This window comes from Aotus nancymaae, unplaced genomic scaffold, assembly GCF_030222135.1.
Source record: "Aotus nancymaae isolate 86718 unplaced genomic scaffold, 86718_ANA_hifiasm-v0.15.2.pri h1tg000067l, whole genome shotgun sequence".
Taxonomy (NCBI): domain Eukaryota; kingdom Metazoa; phylum Chordata; class Mammalia; order Primates; family Aotidae; genus Aotus; species Aotus nancymaae.
Genome location: NW_026988482.1, coordinates 29,153,557 through 29,172,744, shown reverse-complemented (window position 1 = coordinate 29,172,744; position 19,188 = coordinate 29,153,557). Strand labels below are relative to the sequence as shown.

Sequence of the window (19,188 nt, the reverse complement as noted above, 5' to 3'; positions counted from 1 at the left end):
AAACATAAATCTGAATTAGAATTTGCTCTATAGGACAAGACTTTAGAAGAATGACATAGGGTTGAACCATGCCAGAAGGGTAACTATCTGCTCAGATAGTGAAATAATAGGACAGTATTTGAAATCTTCAGATGAGTACTCACAATGTGGTTGTGCACTTACTGATTGTGTATGCCTGCATGTGTCTCTTAAGCTCTCAGCTTCTCTGTCTATCCAGTCATCTATCAACTCAGCTGACAAATACGTCTGGGCCCAGGACCCCAAGTGTAAAAGCTGGGAATGATACTGGTAATAGTCATGAGAATCCAACAAGAAGTATTTTCTAAAATTGCAAAATGCTGTATTTATTATTGATATTATTTCTTATATCTACCTCTATTTACAACATATATTTAAGTCTTCTTGCCCTCCAGTTAAATATTGATGAACAGAGAAATCAGAAATTGGTTAAGTGGTAAGTTTATTCAAGGTAGAAAGACAGTCTAAGGACAGATCCAGCCCAAATCCTCATTTCCCAAAAGAGTTGAAATGAGAAGAGTAAAGGAATATTACCCAATCTAGTCATGCTCTCAACTACCAATTCCCATGTTCATCTTTCAGAAAAATTTTAACCTGATGCTAATGCATGCTATCTATTTAATAACAGACTTCTCCTTCTAGTCTTGTCCAAAGTCTAGACCAGGGATTGGCAAGCTAAGACTCATAGGCCATATTTTGCCTGCCACCTATTATTCTAAATAAAGTTTTACTGTAACATAGCCATGCCCACTCATTTACATATTACCTATGGCTGCTTTCATGCTACAGTTGTAAAGCTGAGTAGTTATAGCTGAAATCATACAGCCCACAAAGCCTAGAATATTTATTATCAGGCCCTTAACAAAAATGTTGCTAACATCTTATCTAGGCTCATATAAGGAATTCACAATTAGCATAATATAGTGAACTGGAGATTAATGAAAAATGTTTGTATCATATTAATGGTTTTAACCCAATTTATTGGCATATACTGGTTAATCTTGATAGCTGCCCAGTAGTATCTTGGCTATATTCAAGCAAATTAATTTCATCAAATTGATATAAATATAGAGTATAATATAAAAAGAGAATTGAGCAAAGTTTCTGCACTACATCTTGCAAAGAAACAGTCCCTAGATCATTTGGGTAGCCTTAACTCTACAAAGCTACTACACAAGAATTACGAACTATTTTGCATTATGCATCATTTGAATCACTGTAAGAGAGCTGCATTCTAATTTATTTAAATCAGTAAGGTGATATGGATTTAAAATGTAGCTGTATCTCTTGCCTGTACTTATCAAGGAGTAAGCACAAATCAGCTCACGTGCAAAGCGAGAAACCTGTCTGGAAATCAGCAGAAGTTATATCCTCACAATCACAGGAAAACAACTGGCATTTACAGACCCACAGAAATTGTTTCTTTTAAATATTGTTATTAATTTCAATATTAGGAAATTACTTATTTAAAATATTTTATTTATGATTGTGAAAGGATTTGGGGCTCAGTGTAAGGACATTATAAAAGTGCAGAAATACATCAAGTGTACCTTCTGAATCTTTACCTTCCTTCCCTCCCTCGATACCTTCATTCTTTCCTCCCTCCCTTCTTTCCTCTCCTCTCCTCCCCTCTTCTCCTCCTTCCTTTTCTCTTTCTTTCTTTCTTGCTTTTTCTTTCTTTCTTTCAGCAAACAAAATAGAAGCTATGAATCATACTATTCTGAAACTTACATTTGTTTCTTTATCTAACCATATACCATTATTACTCTTTCGTAGCAATATATAAACCTGCTTTATTCATGTAATTTAGAGCTGTATTATGTTAAATTATACTGGATCTAGAAATTATTTACATGTAGGTTGTTATCCATTTTTTTCTGTGTAAGTTACTTTTAATGTACTCATGACATTTAAAAAGCAGTGCAATTCTTATGATCTTTTATTAGTTTTGAATTGAATAAAATGGGTATTTGTTCTCTCTGCAAACTTCATCTCCCTAGGTGTTTGGGCAGGCAACATTTGCCCATGTGCAGAAGGGCTACTTTCTGCTTATGATGTATACATACGCCTCACCCCAGTATCACTCACAAACTGTACATTCTATACCTTTAAGGCCACAGGAGGTAGGAAGTTTTAGAATCCAGGGTGCCTCCTTTGACAAATCTCAGGCTGAAAGGAAAGTACTGGGGAAAATCCAGCAACTCTGATGTGTACTTTTGTTAGTTTATGAGGTTTTAGTGACTTCTGATCCCACAGGAAAAGATCAAAACTGCCAAAGATGAGAGTTAAATGGGTTTCTAAGATGGGTTGCTTTTGCAACAAATATTTGCAAATGAATCTTAAACAGAGCCATGAAATTCAGTGGATTTCAAGACATCTTCATTATAAAACCAGAGAAAAACCATATCACTCTCCTTCCTCCCTCCCTTCCCCTGCACTCCCCCAAGAGAGACCACAGGAGGTTCATTTTAAGGTCTGATGAATGGTTCAGAAGGTCTGAAGTAGATTAGGATGAGAGTTTACTCATTTAAATTCTATATTTGAACTCCAGGCTCACCCAATTTGTCATGGTTTCTTTTTCCTTAAAGGAAAAAAATTCAGTTATTTGGTAAATAAAACAGCAAAGCAAAACTCTCTCCAGACAGTAAACAATACCTTTAAAAGACAAAACCAAAAACCTAACCAAACTTTAAGACTACTTGTTCAGGGATGGTGTGCTGTGGGCTATTTCAAACAAAATCTCAGGAAATCTATGATCCAGGACAACTCAGTTTGATCAAGGCCAGCACTTTTATCCTAATCTTTTCCTCTGTTTTAAGACTCACTGAGATCCTCTCACTACCCCCTCAAAATTTGTAAATGGAGTTTATCAAAGGCTGTTATAATTTTAATGATCTACTTCTGACTTTTCAGGGGGTCACCTGAGTACTGTGAAACCAGAATTGGCTGTCAGTGCACAACATCATAATCCCAGCTGTCACTGTCTAGAAGCCCCTTCATGCCCTTTCATTAACTTGAAGTAACACTGCAGTGGCCACCAGGGAAACAGTGCTAAGATGAAAGGTATGGGCAGAAAAGAACCTTGGGTATTTGGCTGTCACAAGAACTTGTCAGGATGCACATGAATATTTTGATTAAAGAATGAAACACCCCAAAGGATTTGGCACATTCTAGTCAGACTCATTTAACTCAGAGGACAGAACACTAGCATTGATGATCACACTGCCAGTTCTACACAAGGTTTATACAGAAGGTCATAATCCTCCATCCCCATTACACAAAGAATGTGAGAGAATGGTCTCAAAGCTCCATTCAGAGTGTTTAGCCAGAAATAGACAGTGAGAACTGCCAACCCTGGACTCATATAATTTCACCCACAATCTCATTCTGATGGCCCTGATTATATTAAAATGTAATGAGTTTGATGCTTTTGTTTTCAATGTTTTGTGGATGTTATAGTGATGTGAAAAAAAAAACAACAACGTTTTTCAACTACAGTCCTTTCCCAGGTGGCTCATCTATCATCTACTCATTCATTCATTCATTCATTCATACATCTATGGAACATCTATCTCACAGGAACTGGCATGGTTGCCCAGAGCATTTTCCTTCTGGAAAATCAGGCAAGTCTGACCAGCAGAGGCCTGTCTCTTAGCCATGGGTATAGGCCTCTGAGCCCAGCTGCTGACTAGGCTCCCCCATCCCTTGAGATTCAGTCATGGCTCCAGAATGGGCACCTGATTTAGCAGAACCAATAAGAATTCACAGAAGACACTTAGAGGAGATAGCTGGGGAGAGGGGATGACTCCTGACATCCAGTCTAAGGTTTGGGGTGCAGACTCTTCCACCCCAGGAATTTGGTGCTAAGGAAGCTGATGTAAATTTCCATTTGGCTTTTCATGAACTCGCTACTATCTGTCACATGTCATTAAGTCCTGAATGAACATGGCCTAACACTGAATTTATGATAAAAATGGAAACTAGTTTAAATTAAGCAATGAAGTTCAGCATTATTTAAACATATCCCCAGATAATAAAAAGTAAATGCTTCGTCGTCTAAGTTTTTCTCCAAATAAAAAGATCCATAAGGTAAGAACATCAAAATTTCCTGTCATTAAAAAGTGAACCACAATCCGTACTTTTTTTTAATAAGTAAAGCAACCTAACACGCATTATACGACTGTTCACACCAACTTAATAAAGCCTCTCTTCAAGAATTCCTCACCTACTTCAGATTATTTTTCAATTGCACTTTTTATTTTGAGGTAATCATAGATCCACATGTAACTGTAAGAAATAATAAAGAGGCCAAGCATGGTGGCTCACGCCTGTAATCCCAGCACTTTGGGAGGTGGAGATGACAGGATCGCTTGAGCTCAGGAGTTTGAGACCAACCTGGGCAACACAGCAAGACTCCATCTCTTACAAATAAAATAATAATAATAATAATAAAAAGAAATGTCACACATTCTTTACCCAGTATTCTTCAATGATGTTATAAACTACAGCATAATATCATATTTAGGACATTGCTATGGTCAAGACACAGAAGAGTCCTCATGTTACTCTTTTATAAACACATTGCCCTCTCCCCATTCCCATGCCTAACCACTAATCTGTTCTCTACTTCTATTAAACTTGTCATTTCAAGAAAGTGATATCCTTCCTCCACTGAATAGCTTCTGCACCTTTGTCTAAAATCAACTGGGCGTATTTATGTGGGTATATGTCTGTGTTCTCTATTCTATTCCATTAATCTGTATGTGTATTTCTCTTCTTTTAAGATCATCTTACTATTCTAGGGACTGTGTCTTCCTAGGTAAACTCTAGAATATTCTTGTACATGTCTACAGAAATTTTGCAGATATTTCTGTAGGAATAGCATTAAACCTACATATCAGTTTGAAGAGAAATGACATCTTTACCCTGTAGACACTTCTTATTTATGAACATAGTAAGTCTCTCCATTTATTTAGGTCTTCTTTGATTTCCTTCATCAGCATTTTGTAATTTTCAGCAAATATAGCCCATATACACATGTTTGGCTAGGTTTATTTTTTTGGAACAATTATAAATTGTATTGTTTTAAATTTCAGTTACCAGAGGTTCATTGTTAGTATTAATATATAGAAATAGGATTGTTTTGTGTGTGTTGATCCTGTATATGTGACCTTACCGAGCTCTCTTATTAGTTCTAGGAGTTTTGTTTGTTTGTTTTTTGTTTCTTTATTTGTTTGTTTTTGCAGATTCTTTGAGATTTCCTGTGTACACAATCAGGCTATCTGAAAATTTGAAGTTTTATTTCTTCCCTTGTAACCCATACGCCTTTTATTTCTTTTCTCAGCCTGACTAAAAGTTATACTTTGTTGAGTAAGAGTGAGTGTGTGGACATCCTTACCTGTTCTTGATCTTAAGAGGAAAAGCTTTCAAACTTTCACTGTTAAGTTTGATGTTAGCTACAGATTTCTGTAGATGGTCTTTATCAATTTGGAGAAGTTACTTCCCATTCCCAATGCATTGAGAGGTTTTGCTTTTTTTTTTTTAATTATAATTTTTTTTAAATCAAATGCTTTTTCTGAGTCAATTGATAGGATCATATGAGTTGTCATTTTCAACCTGTTGATGTAGTAGATTACATTGATTGATTTGACGTGGATGTTACATTGGCTTTGCATATCTAAAATAATCCTACTTAGAGGGAGCATACTATTTTTTATATACATCAATCGGTTTAATGTGCTACAATTTGGTTGAGAATTCTTACATGTAAGTTCATGAGAAATATTGTTCTTTTTCTGCACTGTCTTTGGTTTGTCAGGGAAATGCTAGCCTCATAAAATGAGCTGAGGATTTCCTTACTCTTCTATTTTTCTGGAAGAGATTGTGTAAAATTGATATTAATTTTTCTTTAAATGTTTGGTAGAATTTTCCAGTGAAAGCACCCAGACCTGAAAATGGTTTTTTGGGGGGTGGGAGTTAAATTATCAATTCAATTTATTTAATAGTTACGGGACTATTCTAGCTATCTATTTCATCTTGGTTGGATTTTGATAGTTTGTGGTTTTAAGGATTTGATCAATTTTTTCTAAGTCATTAATTCATGAGTATAAAGCTGTTTATAATAGTATTTTATTATCCTTTTAATGACGGCAGGTTCAGTACTGGTATCTCTTGTTTCATTCTGGATATTGGTGATTTGCCTACTCTCTTTTTATTTTATTATTTTTATTATTATTATTATTTTTGAGATGGAGTCTCACTCTGTCACCCATGCTGGAGTACAGTGACATGATCTCAGCTGGCTGCAACCTCCGCCTCCCAGGTTCAAGCAATTCTCCTGCCTCAATTTCCCGAGTAGCTGGGACTACAGGCACGTGCCACCACACCCAGCCAATTTTTGTATTTTTAGTAAAGACAAGGTTTCACCATGTTGGCCAGGATGGTCTCAATCTCTTGACCTAGTGATCTGCCCATTTCAGCCTCTCAAAGTGCTGGAATTTCAGGTGTGAGCCACTGCACCTAGCCGTCTCTTTTTATTTTTATCAGTCTTGCTAGAGGTTTATCAATTTTACTGATTTATTTGTCAAGAACCAGCTTTTGGTGTCATTGATTTTTCTCTACTGTTTTCCTATTTCAATTTAATTGACTTTTGCTCTTTATTATTCTCTCTGTTCTGCTTGCTTTGGTTTTATTTTGTACTCCTTTCATTAATTTCTTCAGGTAGAAACTTCAATTATTAGAGAACTTAAATATGTAAGTATATAGTACGATAAATGTCTCTCCCAACATTGCTAGCACCTAGTTCTGCATCTTTTGATATGTAGTCTTTGTTTTCAGTCAGATTTTTATATTTTAAAGATTTCCTTTAAGATTTCCTCTTTGACCCATGTACTATTTAGTAGTATACTGTTCAATTTCTAAGTGTTTGGGGATTTTTCTGCTGTCTTTCTGTTATAGATTTCCTGTTGTAGTCCATTGTCATCAGAAATTATACTCTACAATTTTAAAGATTTAAAATTTTTAAGGTTTCCATTATGACCTAGGATATGTTTTATCTTGCTTAATGTTCCATGGGCGTTTAAGAAGAACATTCTGCTGTTATTTAGATAGAGTGCTCTATAAATGTCATTTCAATCTCATTGGTTGATGGTGGTGTTCAATTCTTCTATACCCTTGCTGACTTTTTGTACAGTAGCCTATCAACTGGTGACTGTGGGATGTACAAGCCTCCAATTATAATTGGAAATCTGTCTATTTCTATCCTCAGCTCTAACAGTTTCTGCTTTGTATATTTTGAAACTGTGTATTTTGGTCCAAACACACTTAGGATTGTAATTTTTCTATGGGAGTGATCCTTTTATCATTATGAAATATCCCTTTCTAAGTCTCTAGTAATTTTCTTTGCCCTGAAGAAGACTTTATATGGTATTCATATAATCACTCCTACTTTAAAAATAATGTTAGCATGGTATATATTTTTTCCATCTTTTTACTTTCAACATATCTGTCATTGTATTTCAAGTGAGTTACTTACAGTCAGCATATGGTCATATGATTGGATCATGTTTGTGTTTTTTTTAATCCACTCAAACAATCTCTGCCTTTACACTGGTGGTCTTCAGAACACTTAAATTTCAGGTGATATGGTTTGGCTATGTTCCACCCAAACATCATCTTGAATTGCAGCTCCTGTAATCCCCACGTATCACTGGAGGGACTTGGTGGGAGATAACCGAATCATGAAGGTGGGTTTTTCCCATACTGTTCTTGTGATAGTGAACAAGTCTCATGAGATCTGATGGTTTTATAAAGGGTAGTTTCCCTGCACGTGCTCTCTTGCCTGCCGCCATGTAAGATGTGGCTTTGCTTTTCCTTTGTCTTCCGCCATGATTGTGAGGCCTCCTCAGCTATATGCAACTTGGGCCCATTAAACCTCTTTTTCTTTATAAATTACTCAGTCTCAGGTATGTCTTTATTATCAGAATGAGAACAGACTAATATATAAGGTAATTAATGATATATGAGGACTTGAGTATGCCAATTAATTTTTTTCCTATTCATCCTTTTTCTAATTCCTCTGTTTCTCATTTCTTACCTTCCTATGAGTTACTTTTAAAGAATAATTTTATTGTTTTCTTAGTGGTTGCTCTAGGCATTATGATATAAATATGTCATTTATTACTGTCTACCCATATCAGTATCTACCATTTCTAGTGAAGTATAGAAACTTCCTATTTAGGTCCCTTTAACCTTCACACTTTTAAAATTAAATTGTCTTAAGTATTCCATCCATAAACATTGGATATCATTTCAGATGGTGTTATAGTTTTGCTTCAACCATGAAACATAATTTAAGAATTGCCTGGGAACTAGGATACTCTAATTCTACTTTTCTCACTCATTCCAATGTTCTTCTCTCCTTTCTGAAGTTCCAAGCTTTCTTTTCTTATTTCCTTTCTGTTTAGAGAATTCCCTTTGGACATTATTTAAGGGTAGGCTTGCAGGCAACAGTTTTACAGTTTTCCTTCCACTGAGAATGCCTTTATTTCTTCTTTGTTCCTGATGGATATTTTCACTGGATATAGAATCCTAAGTTGGCAGTTCTTTTCTATCATTATTTGAAAAATGCTATGCTACTTCCTTCTGGTCTTCATGATTTCATGTGAGAAATCTATGTAATTCAAATTGGCATTCTATATAAGCAATGTGTCCTTTCTCTCTGGCTGTTTCAAGATTTTTTCTTGTCTAGTTATAGTTATGATATGTCTTGGCATGGATTTACATAGTTTATTCTATTTGCAGTTTGCATAACCTCTTGAATATGTATGCTTATGCCTTTCACCCAGTTTGAGGGAGTTTCCAGCCAATACATCTTTAAATACCCCTTCAGTCCCATTCTCTTTCTCCTCTCCTATGACTTCAATGTAATGAATGTTACTTTTTTCTTATTGTCCTACATGTCCCTGAGGCTGTTCATTTTGTTCCAGTCTATTTTCTCTCTGTTGTTCAACTTGAGTATTTCTATTGATCTGTCCTGAAGTTTATTGATTTTATCTGCTGTCAACTTCACTCTGTTGAGCTGATCAGTGAGCTTTTACTTGGTGGTCGCATTTTTCAGTTCAACAATTTCCATTTGGCTCCATTTTATAACTTCTACTTCTTTGGGAGATTTTCTACTTTTTCAATTGTTGCAAAAGAATACCTAATTGCTTGTTAAAACAACTTTGTAATTCCAACATTCAATTCATATAAATATTGGCTTCTGTTGACTGTTTTTTCTCATTCATGTTGTTATTGTCCCGGTTCTTGGAATAAAAATGGGCTTTTTAATTGCATTCTGGACATTATGGATTTTATATTATGAGACTCTGGATCCAATTTCATCTTTTCTCTTAGCAGCCATTCTCTGTGAAGTATATAGCCCAAGGGCCAGGGGAGTATGGGTGGGGCAAAACATCAATGTCTTGTTTGGCCCCACTGAAACTATGTAGGATTGGTTGTTTCGTTGATATTCGGCTGGAATAGAAAAAATGTAATTACAAAGGTATTCTGTGGTCCTCTGACTAGAAGGAACAAGATTTCCTGGAGTTTTTTTTTAATTTAATTTTTATTTTTATTTATTTTTTGAGATGGAGTCTCACTCTGTTACCTAGGCTGGAGTGCAGTGGCACGATCTCAGCTCACTGCAACCTCTGCCCCCTGGGTTTAAGTGACTGTACTGCCTCAGCCTCCTAAGTAGCTGAGATTACAGTCATGTGCCACCACGCCTGGCTAATTTTTGTATTTTTAGTAGGGACTGGGTTTCACCATGTTGGTCAGGCTCGTCTTGAACTCTTGATCTCATGATCTGCCCACCTCGGCCTCTCAAAGTGTTGGGATCACAGGTGTGAGTCATGGTGCCTGGCATTTTTTTTTTTTTTTTTTTAATCTGTGCCTATTGTTGGTCCAGGTGAGAAGATTCTGGAATGCTCTGTTCATGATATATGGGAGTCAAAGAGGAAAACCAGGGAACTTCCCTTTTGTCTTTAAGACCCAAAGCCCCTAGACATTTCACTTTCTCCTTTTCAAGTCTTCTTATACAGATTAAGCCTTTCTAATTCAAACATTCAAAATCCAAAATATGCAATTCTCCAAAATTCGAAACTTTTTAAGCACCAACATAATGCTCAAAGGTCATACCGAAAGGAAATGCTCACTGGAGCATTTTGGACTTCAGATTTTGAGATTAGGGATGCTCAACCAGTAGGTATAATGCAAATATTCCAAAATATGAAAAATCAGAAACACTTCTAGTCCCAACCATTTTAGATAACGAATACTCAACCTATACTTGTATGCTGTGTTACACCCAGGGCTTCTTAGTTATAAAGGTGAGGACCTCATTGGAATATGGTTACTCCATATTGGCAGAATAAAAAGTCCAGATTAGGTTTTATATTCAAAAGTATTCCAGTCTTCAATATCCATAAATTCAAAGGCAATTTAAAATAATTTTGTAGCCCATTTCCTCTCATGATTTTTTTTCCTTCATCAAACTTCCTATTTCCAAAGATCACACAGTCCTTTACTCCTCTGGGAAGCAATCTGAAGAAAGGCTTTGATCATTTAAGCGTCTGTTCTGTTTAACGTTGCAAGCACCAGCATTGAACACCTATTTGAGGCTCTGGAGGATATTACAATATTACACTATTGGAATATGGATGAGATCTTCACCTACACAATGGCCAAACAAGGGAAAAGGTCTCTAGAGAAATGTGGCTATAGACTTGTCACTTTTCCTACCTTAGCCTAGACACTACCCATGAGTGAGGATACTCAGGTTACACCTGTTCTTTAAACTACAGTGTACTTGGTTTCTCCCTCCCAAATAGGAAGCTTATCATGGTGATTCTTTCCCCTCAAATTGAAGCCCAGATATTAACTCTGGTATATTTTTTCCTTTATACTTGGTGTTTCAACTGGAATGAATTTCTCCCAATCATCTGTTGTTCACTTCCTCAACGATACCCAGATTAAGTGCTTCTACTACCTGCATCTAAGATAACACCAATACAATCTGGGCCAGGGGATTCTCTCCAGCACATAGAATGTGCCACACAGAAGCCTACCTTAGTCATTGCCCCCAGCCACCTCACGCAGGTCTATTCTCCAGGGAAGAGCAGCTGTGTGTGTCAGGTACAGAAGACCAACACAGGCAATGGCAGCTATGAGTAAGGTCAGGTGTGACATGGTTGCAGCCACAGAAACACCTTCAAGTGAAATTTTCGGCTGGCCCTGCAGGTGGGCATAGTGGTGGTTGCAGTAGTTGTACCTGATAAATTCAAAAGTGGCTAAAGGGAAACAGGATTTATTTTATAGAAGTCTACTTTAGAAATTTTTTCCTAGGATGCTCCAAAACTGGAGGGGAAAACCTCTGTTCCATCTTGTAAGATTCTCCTTTACCATCTCTCCCTCTCTACAATATTGACAGAACAAGCAATGCTCAGCACATTGAGGATACAATAGTGAGCGGACAGCATCCCTATCCTTGTAAGGCTTACCTTTAAGTAATCAGGCAAGTTACCCCACCTGTTGCCCCAATGACCATTTAATCAACCATGAGAAGGACAACAAGGGAAATAACAAGTGGGTTCAATTTTCTTTGAAATCTCAGCAAGAGTCATATTCTTTCAAGAGTGTCAACGTATGCATCAGGCACACTACAGCATGTGTTTATTAGAGTATAAGGACAATAAGTGAATATAATTGTTTCAGAACTAGCAAGCCTCTGAATCCAATGAAATCATTTTTAGTGCCATGATTTTCTTTGCACCTCTTAAAGAATATTCTACACTTGGGGGATCCAAGGGCCTCAATGAAAGGGCAATGCATTTGATGAAGTTTTCTTTTTCTAATCAAGACAGATTTATTGTAAAACAACCACTATGAGGGAGACAGGAGTGTGCCGTGACTGTGATGCTCCCCTGCTCCCCGCCCCGCTGCCCTTACCTCCTTGTTTGTCCTGTCGGCTTGCACCAAGGTTCCATTCAGGCAAGGTTCCACATAGTGAAGCTCCTCGTTATACTACAAAGGAAAAGAGTCAAGAAGAAAGTTAAGGAATTGAAGGGTACTTCTTAATAATTAAGGAGATAGGCATATAAACAACAAAAAAAAGTGGCATAATCACAGGCTCCATTTATTCACATAAGGTCACCACTCCCACGGGTGTTCCTCTAGGCAATTATGACCAAGTGCTACAGACACTCATTCTTTTCTTGTTTGAAGGAGAAACTTCTAGAGCATGTGCTGGTAGATGGCAGGGTTCAGGGTATACTCTGTTAACTAACCATTGTTTGGGGTTGGCTCCAAACACTGGCAGTTCCCTGGGCATGGCCGACAGCCCATGAGCCCGGGGTCCAGGTGGGATCTGAAGAGCATCCCAGAGTTGCATGGATACAGCTCCAGCTACTGTCTTTGGCTTCACAGAACCAAGGGACACACGTGTGGGTTACACATGAATGGGGCCAGAAGAAGCCTTAATGTTCACTGGTCACTCTGAGAGAGTATGTGGGTACCAGTCAGGACACTGTGCATGCACTATTTCCCATGCACTGCCAGCGCCAGCACCCCCATCACTTCAATCTCAAAATACTCAGAATCAGGCCCTTTATTTTTTTGCCCAAAGCTCACAACCAGGTAGCAAAAATGTGAGTATTCTTATCTTCATTTCTCTCAGCAAGCTTGTTTCTCTGCCCTGCGGGGAGGCTGGTCCTTCCAAAACACACACCTGATCATCTTGCCTCTTGTCAATCCCATTCACAGCTCCCATTGCTGTGCAGATGAGCAATCCTGGGGCTTTGCGAGGCTCTGGACCCTTGGCCCTGATGACATCCTAGCATCTTTACTCATCCACCTTCTCCTAAAACTTGTCCTGGCTAGCCATTATTCCCTTGCTGTCCTCTGACATGTCTCCTCTGAGACATTGGATCAGGCTCTCCAATGCTGGGCTCCCTGCCTGGAGCTCTCGCTCTGGCACCTCTTCTCTCTGGCTGATTCCTGTTCACCTTCTGGGTCAGGTCATTCCTACCTCCTCTGGGAAGCAGCCTCTGGTGCAGGCTAGGCACCAGGTTAGGTCCCTCTTCTATATACTCCCTGTAAATTCTAATTATCTGTTGCTTGGATTCCCCACCACAAAGTGGGACCACACCATTAGGGCTCATGCCTGGTCCTTCAGTGTATTTCCTGCGGCAAGCACATGGCTGGACCCAAAGCAGGTGCTTGAGGACCATTTGATTGATGACAGTGTCATGGTATATCCACTTTAGTAGCCAAAGAGGCCTGGAGCTCCTGAGGGAAGAGAACAGAACCATCTCTCCCAGACCCAGCTAGCTCTTAAGCAAAGCTGGCCTAGGGAGTTTGGGCTTTAAAACTACAGTCGGCAAGGACCACGCAGGGCTGTGAACATGGGAGTGAGTGAAATAAAGAGATAAGCTTGGGAAATCACTCTGGATACACCTCAAGGACAGGTTGACGAGGGCTAGACCTGAAGCTGCTCAAGAGCAACTGGGATGCATTAGGTTTTCCATGAAGAGAGCCTCACTAAGCAAGCAGGGGTGGTGATCATACTGACCTTGGCAATTAACTGTTATTGAGCACTTACTGCATCTAGGCAACAGGTAAACTTCATCTGCAGGTTAAGCACCTCCAATTACTCCCCCTTTACAGATAGGGAAACTGAGGCACACAAAAATGATCAAATTGCCCAAAGACACCAGAGAGTAAGTGGGGGCGGGGGGAGTCGAGATTCAAATCCAGGCAGACTGACCTCACAGCCACTCACCACAGGACCTCAATGCCCACAACTTATCCTCTCTGGCTCCCAAACCTCCAGATCTCCCCATCAGTCAGGCTTGCACCCTCTCTTTCTTCTTTGCTTTTAGTCATATAAAAGCATTTGAAAAATTATATCCCAATGGTTTGAGGCTTAAATATCCTCTAATAAGGCGTGGAGTAAAAATATATTTATGAAATTAGCCACTGAGAAATGGGAGTATGACTTTTAGTCAACAAACAGAACATCATCTCAGGATCCAAGAAGCAACTGCACAGTTCAATATGAAGGAAAATTCCTCCAAAGCTCTTAGTCTCTGTTGGACTGACCCTGGAAGGTGCTGAGAAAACAACCATTCCCCTCTCCTTCGCTTCCCTGGCTGACTGATGTGGTTTAGGGTGACAATACACCAATTTCTAAAGCCTGAAGCACAAAAGGTCTTATCCAGTCACAGCCATCCAGTTCCCCTCTGTTGGACACAGTGTTTCATAGACTGTCTTGCAGCTAGGGGCAGTCAAATGACCACGAAGTAAAGGGAAGTTTGCTGGACAGTTTCAATGAAATGTGTTCCTGCCATTAAGGGAAAACTCATCTATACCCACTCTTTTCTTCCTACTTGGGATGCTATTGTGTGGAGTTGCTGTAGTCACTTTGCAACTATGAGGTTACAAGAAAAAGCATGGAATATAAAGACCAAGGAAGACAGAGCAGCAAGATGGAGCCAGTGTGGGTCCCTGAGGATAACGCTGAGCTACTGTCCAAAGACTGCAGCCACCCTCCTTCAGGCTTCTTACAGGATATCATCAGATGCCTGAAGCTGAACCAACCATCACCTGTTCTGTAACCTAGAGCCCAAAACTTTCCTAATTGAGGTTCCCACCTTGGTTTTACTTCCTCTCATTCTTCCATTTTCCAGGTAAACTGAATCACTTCATTGACATTCTACCTAATGCACACTCTCAAAGTTGATTCCTGGGGTTGTACAGTTTGAGCTGGAAGCCAGGTCACTTGGGTCCAAGTCCTGCCTCTACCATGTACTCACTGTGTGGCCTTGGGGAAGTCACTAAGCCTTTCTGATCCCAGAATCTCATGCATAAGAAGATACTAATTCACCTTCTAGTCTCCCTTTGGGGGCCCCTGAAGAAATTGAGTGAGGCAACGGACCTGAAACTGCCTTGCTAATATAAAAGTCTATACATGTGGGGGCTGCAGAGGGGATTTAAAAGTCGAGAAGACCAGGGAGTTTTTGCCCTCATCAGGGAGGTACATGTGCAGTAATCAAAACCATGCTTGCCATCACTGCGTGTGCTATGGCCTCAGTGGAAGAATCTGCTCTTCTGAATTCCAGCCAGCTTGTTAGTGGCATCATCCAAGCTTGCAGTTGACTAATTTCCCTTGACTGCATCAGGATAAAGCTATGCCGAGCAATCTGGTCTGTATCACCAGAGGGAGCCGGGCTCAGCCATGTGTGTAAGGGAATGGTGCACACCAGGCAGCTGTACCAAGGAGGCCTGCTGGCTGTGCATGCTCCTCTGACTACCCAGCAGCTCCTCCAGAGAGGGACCCAAGGATGCCCCACGCACAGAACTGCTTCCAGACTCCTTGCGGCCCTTTATTTGGAAATCTTTCAGATTCTGCATTTTTTATGTATGTTCCCTAGATTACTGTTTTGTGAAACGATGATGCAGAAGGGTCATATATATTTACAACTCAAGATTTGGTCACCTCTGCCCTAAGACGCAACAGCCTTATAAATAGCTCTCCTTGATCCCTACTTAAATAATCTGATCTCAACAGTCTAAGGAAGAAAAAGATACAACCCACGTCATCACCAGCTAGATGCAATCTCCTTCTATAATGTGCTTTTACTCCCCTGCACTACCAGGACCGAACTCTAAAGAAGTACTTAACCTTTTTCCTTCCTGCCCAAGTGGTTAGTCCTCTTGCAAATTTCTGGGAAATGGGAAGAGTCTCATAGGGAGAGAGGAGTAGGCCCAGGCTGCCCTAGAAACAGGTCCAGTCCAGCGTGTCAACCACACGTTGAGGAAATGGACAAGAACTTTCACCCTTTAAAGAGCTCAGAAGCTGCCACACAGCACACGGGGGCTTGGTCACTGTTGGTTTTCTTCTCGCTGCTTCCTTTCTAGTTAGATTTCCTTTTCTGATTCTCACAAGGGTAGAACAGTAGAGCTAAAGCAACTGAGGCAGGCAGGCCTGGGTTCAAATCCCAACTCTGCCACACACTAGCTGAGTGATCTTGGCCTCAGTTTTTGTGTTGGGAAACAAGTATTCTAACTGCACCTCTCTCATGAGCTCACTGTGAGGATGAAATGAGAACAGTCAACAAAGAACCTGGCACATAAGAAAGAGAAAGGCATCTAGGTGCACACGCACAAATGCAGAAAAAAGAAAAGAAAATATATATGTGAGTGTGATGTGTGCTACAAAGAGGGAAAGACCAACAGATGACACCCTCACCCAGAGCTGGAGCTTGCCATGTAGGAGGGGGTGATGTCAGTGTTGGCAAAGTGACCCACTCTTTGGAACAGGGGACATGTGTCCTTGGCCTCCTCTGGAGAGCATGAATCTGCATTTGTTGGAGATAAGATACCATGTCATCAGGCACATGTCACTGTCTACACACCCAAGATAAGCCCATGATGTCTGGCCACACATTGTCTCACTCTAAGCCACTCTCTGAATCCTCCCAGGGACCAAGGCCTTTGGCAGACAGGGAGCCAAGATGGTGCAGTCAGCTTACTGCCAATTCCCCATGTAGGAAGGCATCTGCCACAGAACTCTTCGCTTCTTTATTTGCTCAGTGTATATTACCCTAAGCACTTACTGTGTGCCAGGGCCATAAAACAGTGGCTAAGTTGGCTCATGAATATCACTATAGAGTGACAATGAACCATTTTTTCTTACTTTTCTTACTAAAAGAATATGTTCATTCCAACCGAACATAGTGTCTGTTTTTCCTTTTGTTTCTTTTTTTGTTTGTTTTTGAGATGCGGTCCTACTGTGTCAGCCAGGGTAGAATACAGTGGTGTGATCACAGTTCACTGTAGCCTCCACCTACCAGGGTCAAGCAATCCTCCTGACTCAGCCTCCCAAGTAGCTCAGACCACAGGCACATGTCACCACATCCAGCTAATTTTAAAAAAATTATTTGTAGAGACAAGGTCTCCCTATGTTGCCTAGGCTGGTCTCGAACTCCTGGGTTCAAGCAATCCTCCCGCCTCAGCCTACCAAAGTATTAGGGTTACAGGCATGAGCCACCGTGCCTGGCCCTGGCTTTCCCTTTTATGACAAATACTGTTCATCTGTGATGCTGCAACAATCCCTCCAAAAATAAAAACAGGCTTGAGACAAACCCACAATCTTCCTCAGGTATTAGACTATATCCCACAACTCTTGCTGGGGAAACTGTCCCTCCGTCTCCATTCAGCCTCCAAACTCTCTGCTCTGAGGGCAAGGGACACATTATCACATGCCTTTTCTTTCCTTTTGCCCAGTGTCTGTGAGCATTCCTTACACCTCTCCTTTCACAAACAAAGTAAAGTGATCAATGAGAATGTTAATGATGATTTAAAATAGCAAAGGCAACTTTCATTAAATGAAGGGCTGGAACGTTTTGGAGAAGGATCTAAAAGCAATGCAAACGGGCTAGACCCTCCCATTTGAGCTTCCGCATTAGTGTAGAATCCCAGCATACACTGCTGGCTCAGGTGAATCACAGCCCAAAAGCCAGAGAGCCAAGGACAACTGACTTTGGACTCTGAGTAATAGTGAAGAATCTACCAAATGTTGGAAGCTGAACTTGACGGATGAAAGCCATACCGCTTTCAGGCCTAAAAGAAGGTCATCAGTCACCTAGGAAAAGGACAAGGAAAGACCTCCCTAAGCAGGAGAGGCTTTAGGATGCATCTCAACACCCTGCCCTGAAGCTGAGACTCACTTTTGTGTCTCTCCCCTGCCTCCATGGGCTGTCCCAATTCCTCCACCTAGCTGACCAGACTGGTTCAATCTAGCTTGCCTCTCTCCATCCAGTCTCATTCATTTCACAATCGCTCACCTGATCCACCTGCCTCCATATTCACCCGCACCCCCATGGGAACCAGACACACTGAGAGCTCTTTCTTGGGGTCTGGGGGTTCTTATACATGCAAATGGTACTTTCCTCCTCAGTCGCTGACTCCTTCCTTTTTTTTCTCCCTGCCCTGTCTCATCATGTTTGCCTACTCCTGGCTAGCCTATTTATCCTCGAATGTACACTCAGTCATTAGTTCTTCTGATAAGATACCACAGAGCCCCACACGGTACATACCCCAGCTCTAGACCCCCCACCCCCTAACTACTCTCTCTTCAAGGCTACACTGGCGATGACTGTTGTGAGACCTGCTTCCTGGTAGCACCCCCGACAAGCCTCACATACACAAAACCTACATCTCTGACATCCTGTCTTAAGTCAGCCCCAACGCTTAATGCTGAGCACTCAATACTATTTGTTGAATGAATCAATAGAACAAAGAAACAAAAAAGCAAAATTGTAGAGAAGATCACTAATGGAAAGACTAAGAACAAAGCCAGGAGAAAAAATTGGCACAGAAACAAAAAGTAAGATGAGAATCTCTACCTCTTTCAGAAAACAGAAAAACAAAAAGTAAAGGAAATAAGTGGCTATGTTTTAAAGAATCCAAAGTTCTGCAAAAAAAAAACCCATAGAATTAAACACTGCCATGTTCACGTAATGCAAGAAACTGATGCAGAATTGCTGGGACTCCATTAAATATTTTTATGGTTTTACTGGTGCACTTTTGATTAAATAACCTTTGAATGAAAATGTGTAGGGATTATGTAATAAAGCAGATGAACCCACAATACTTTCACCAACACAAGCCATCCCAGGGATCTTTTGCATTACAAAAGCATCTTATGTAATTTGAAACACAACTGGACACAATTAGTAGTACAGAACAAATAAGCACTGAAAGAAAATACTATCCTCATACTTTTAATACGGAATCGATTACCTAAAAAGCAAATCCACAGCAGGCAAAGCATTGGAGAAACGGTTCTAAAGAAAATCTGCAAATTAAAACCAGGGCATCAGAAAGTTCTTGGTTGAACTAACAAACGATGCTCCTCTCAATTCAAGTCTGCACAAAAATGGGCTGCAGGAAACATTTAAATTGATTTAACAATATCAGCCCAGTTAATACTGCGGTCGTTTAATCCACGGCTTCGGCTTCTGTAAAGTCATTTTTCAAATTTCAGCATCGGACAGAATTAGCACCCTCATTTTTATGATAATATTGTTAATTTAATGCATGGCTTGAAGTTAGACTTCAAAGTGAATC

The 19,188-nt window shown here is 40.0% G+C and overlaps 1 protein-coding gene across 5 annotated transcripts in view; it reads right to left on the bottom strand.

Annotated features, from left to right (window-relative positions):
- The window catches only part of CACNA2D3 (calcium voltage-gated channel auxiliary subunit alpha2delta 3), a 963,339-nt gene that overhangs the window by 461,375 nt on the left and 482,776 nt on the right, over positions 1 to 19,188 (bottom strand). For all 5 annotated transcript variants that reach the window (XR_002478711.2, XM_021671646.1, XM_064367210.1 and 2 more), the window contains one exon: positions 12,007 to 12,081. Coding sequence is in view for 4 of the 5 variants with exons in the window: in XM_021671646.1 (XP_021527321.1) it covers positions 12,007 to 12,081 (75 nt within the window). In the remaining variant the exon portion in view is untranslated. The remainder of the gene's footprint in view (positions 1 to 12,006; positions 12,082 to 19,188) is intronic.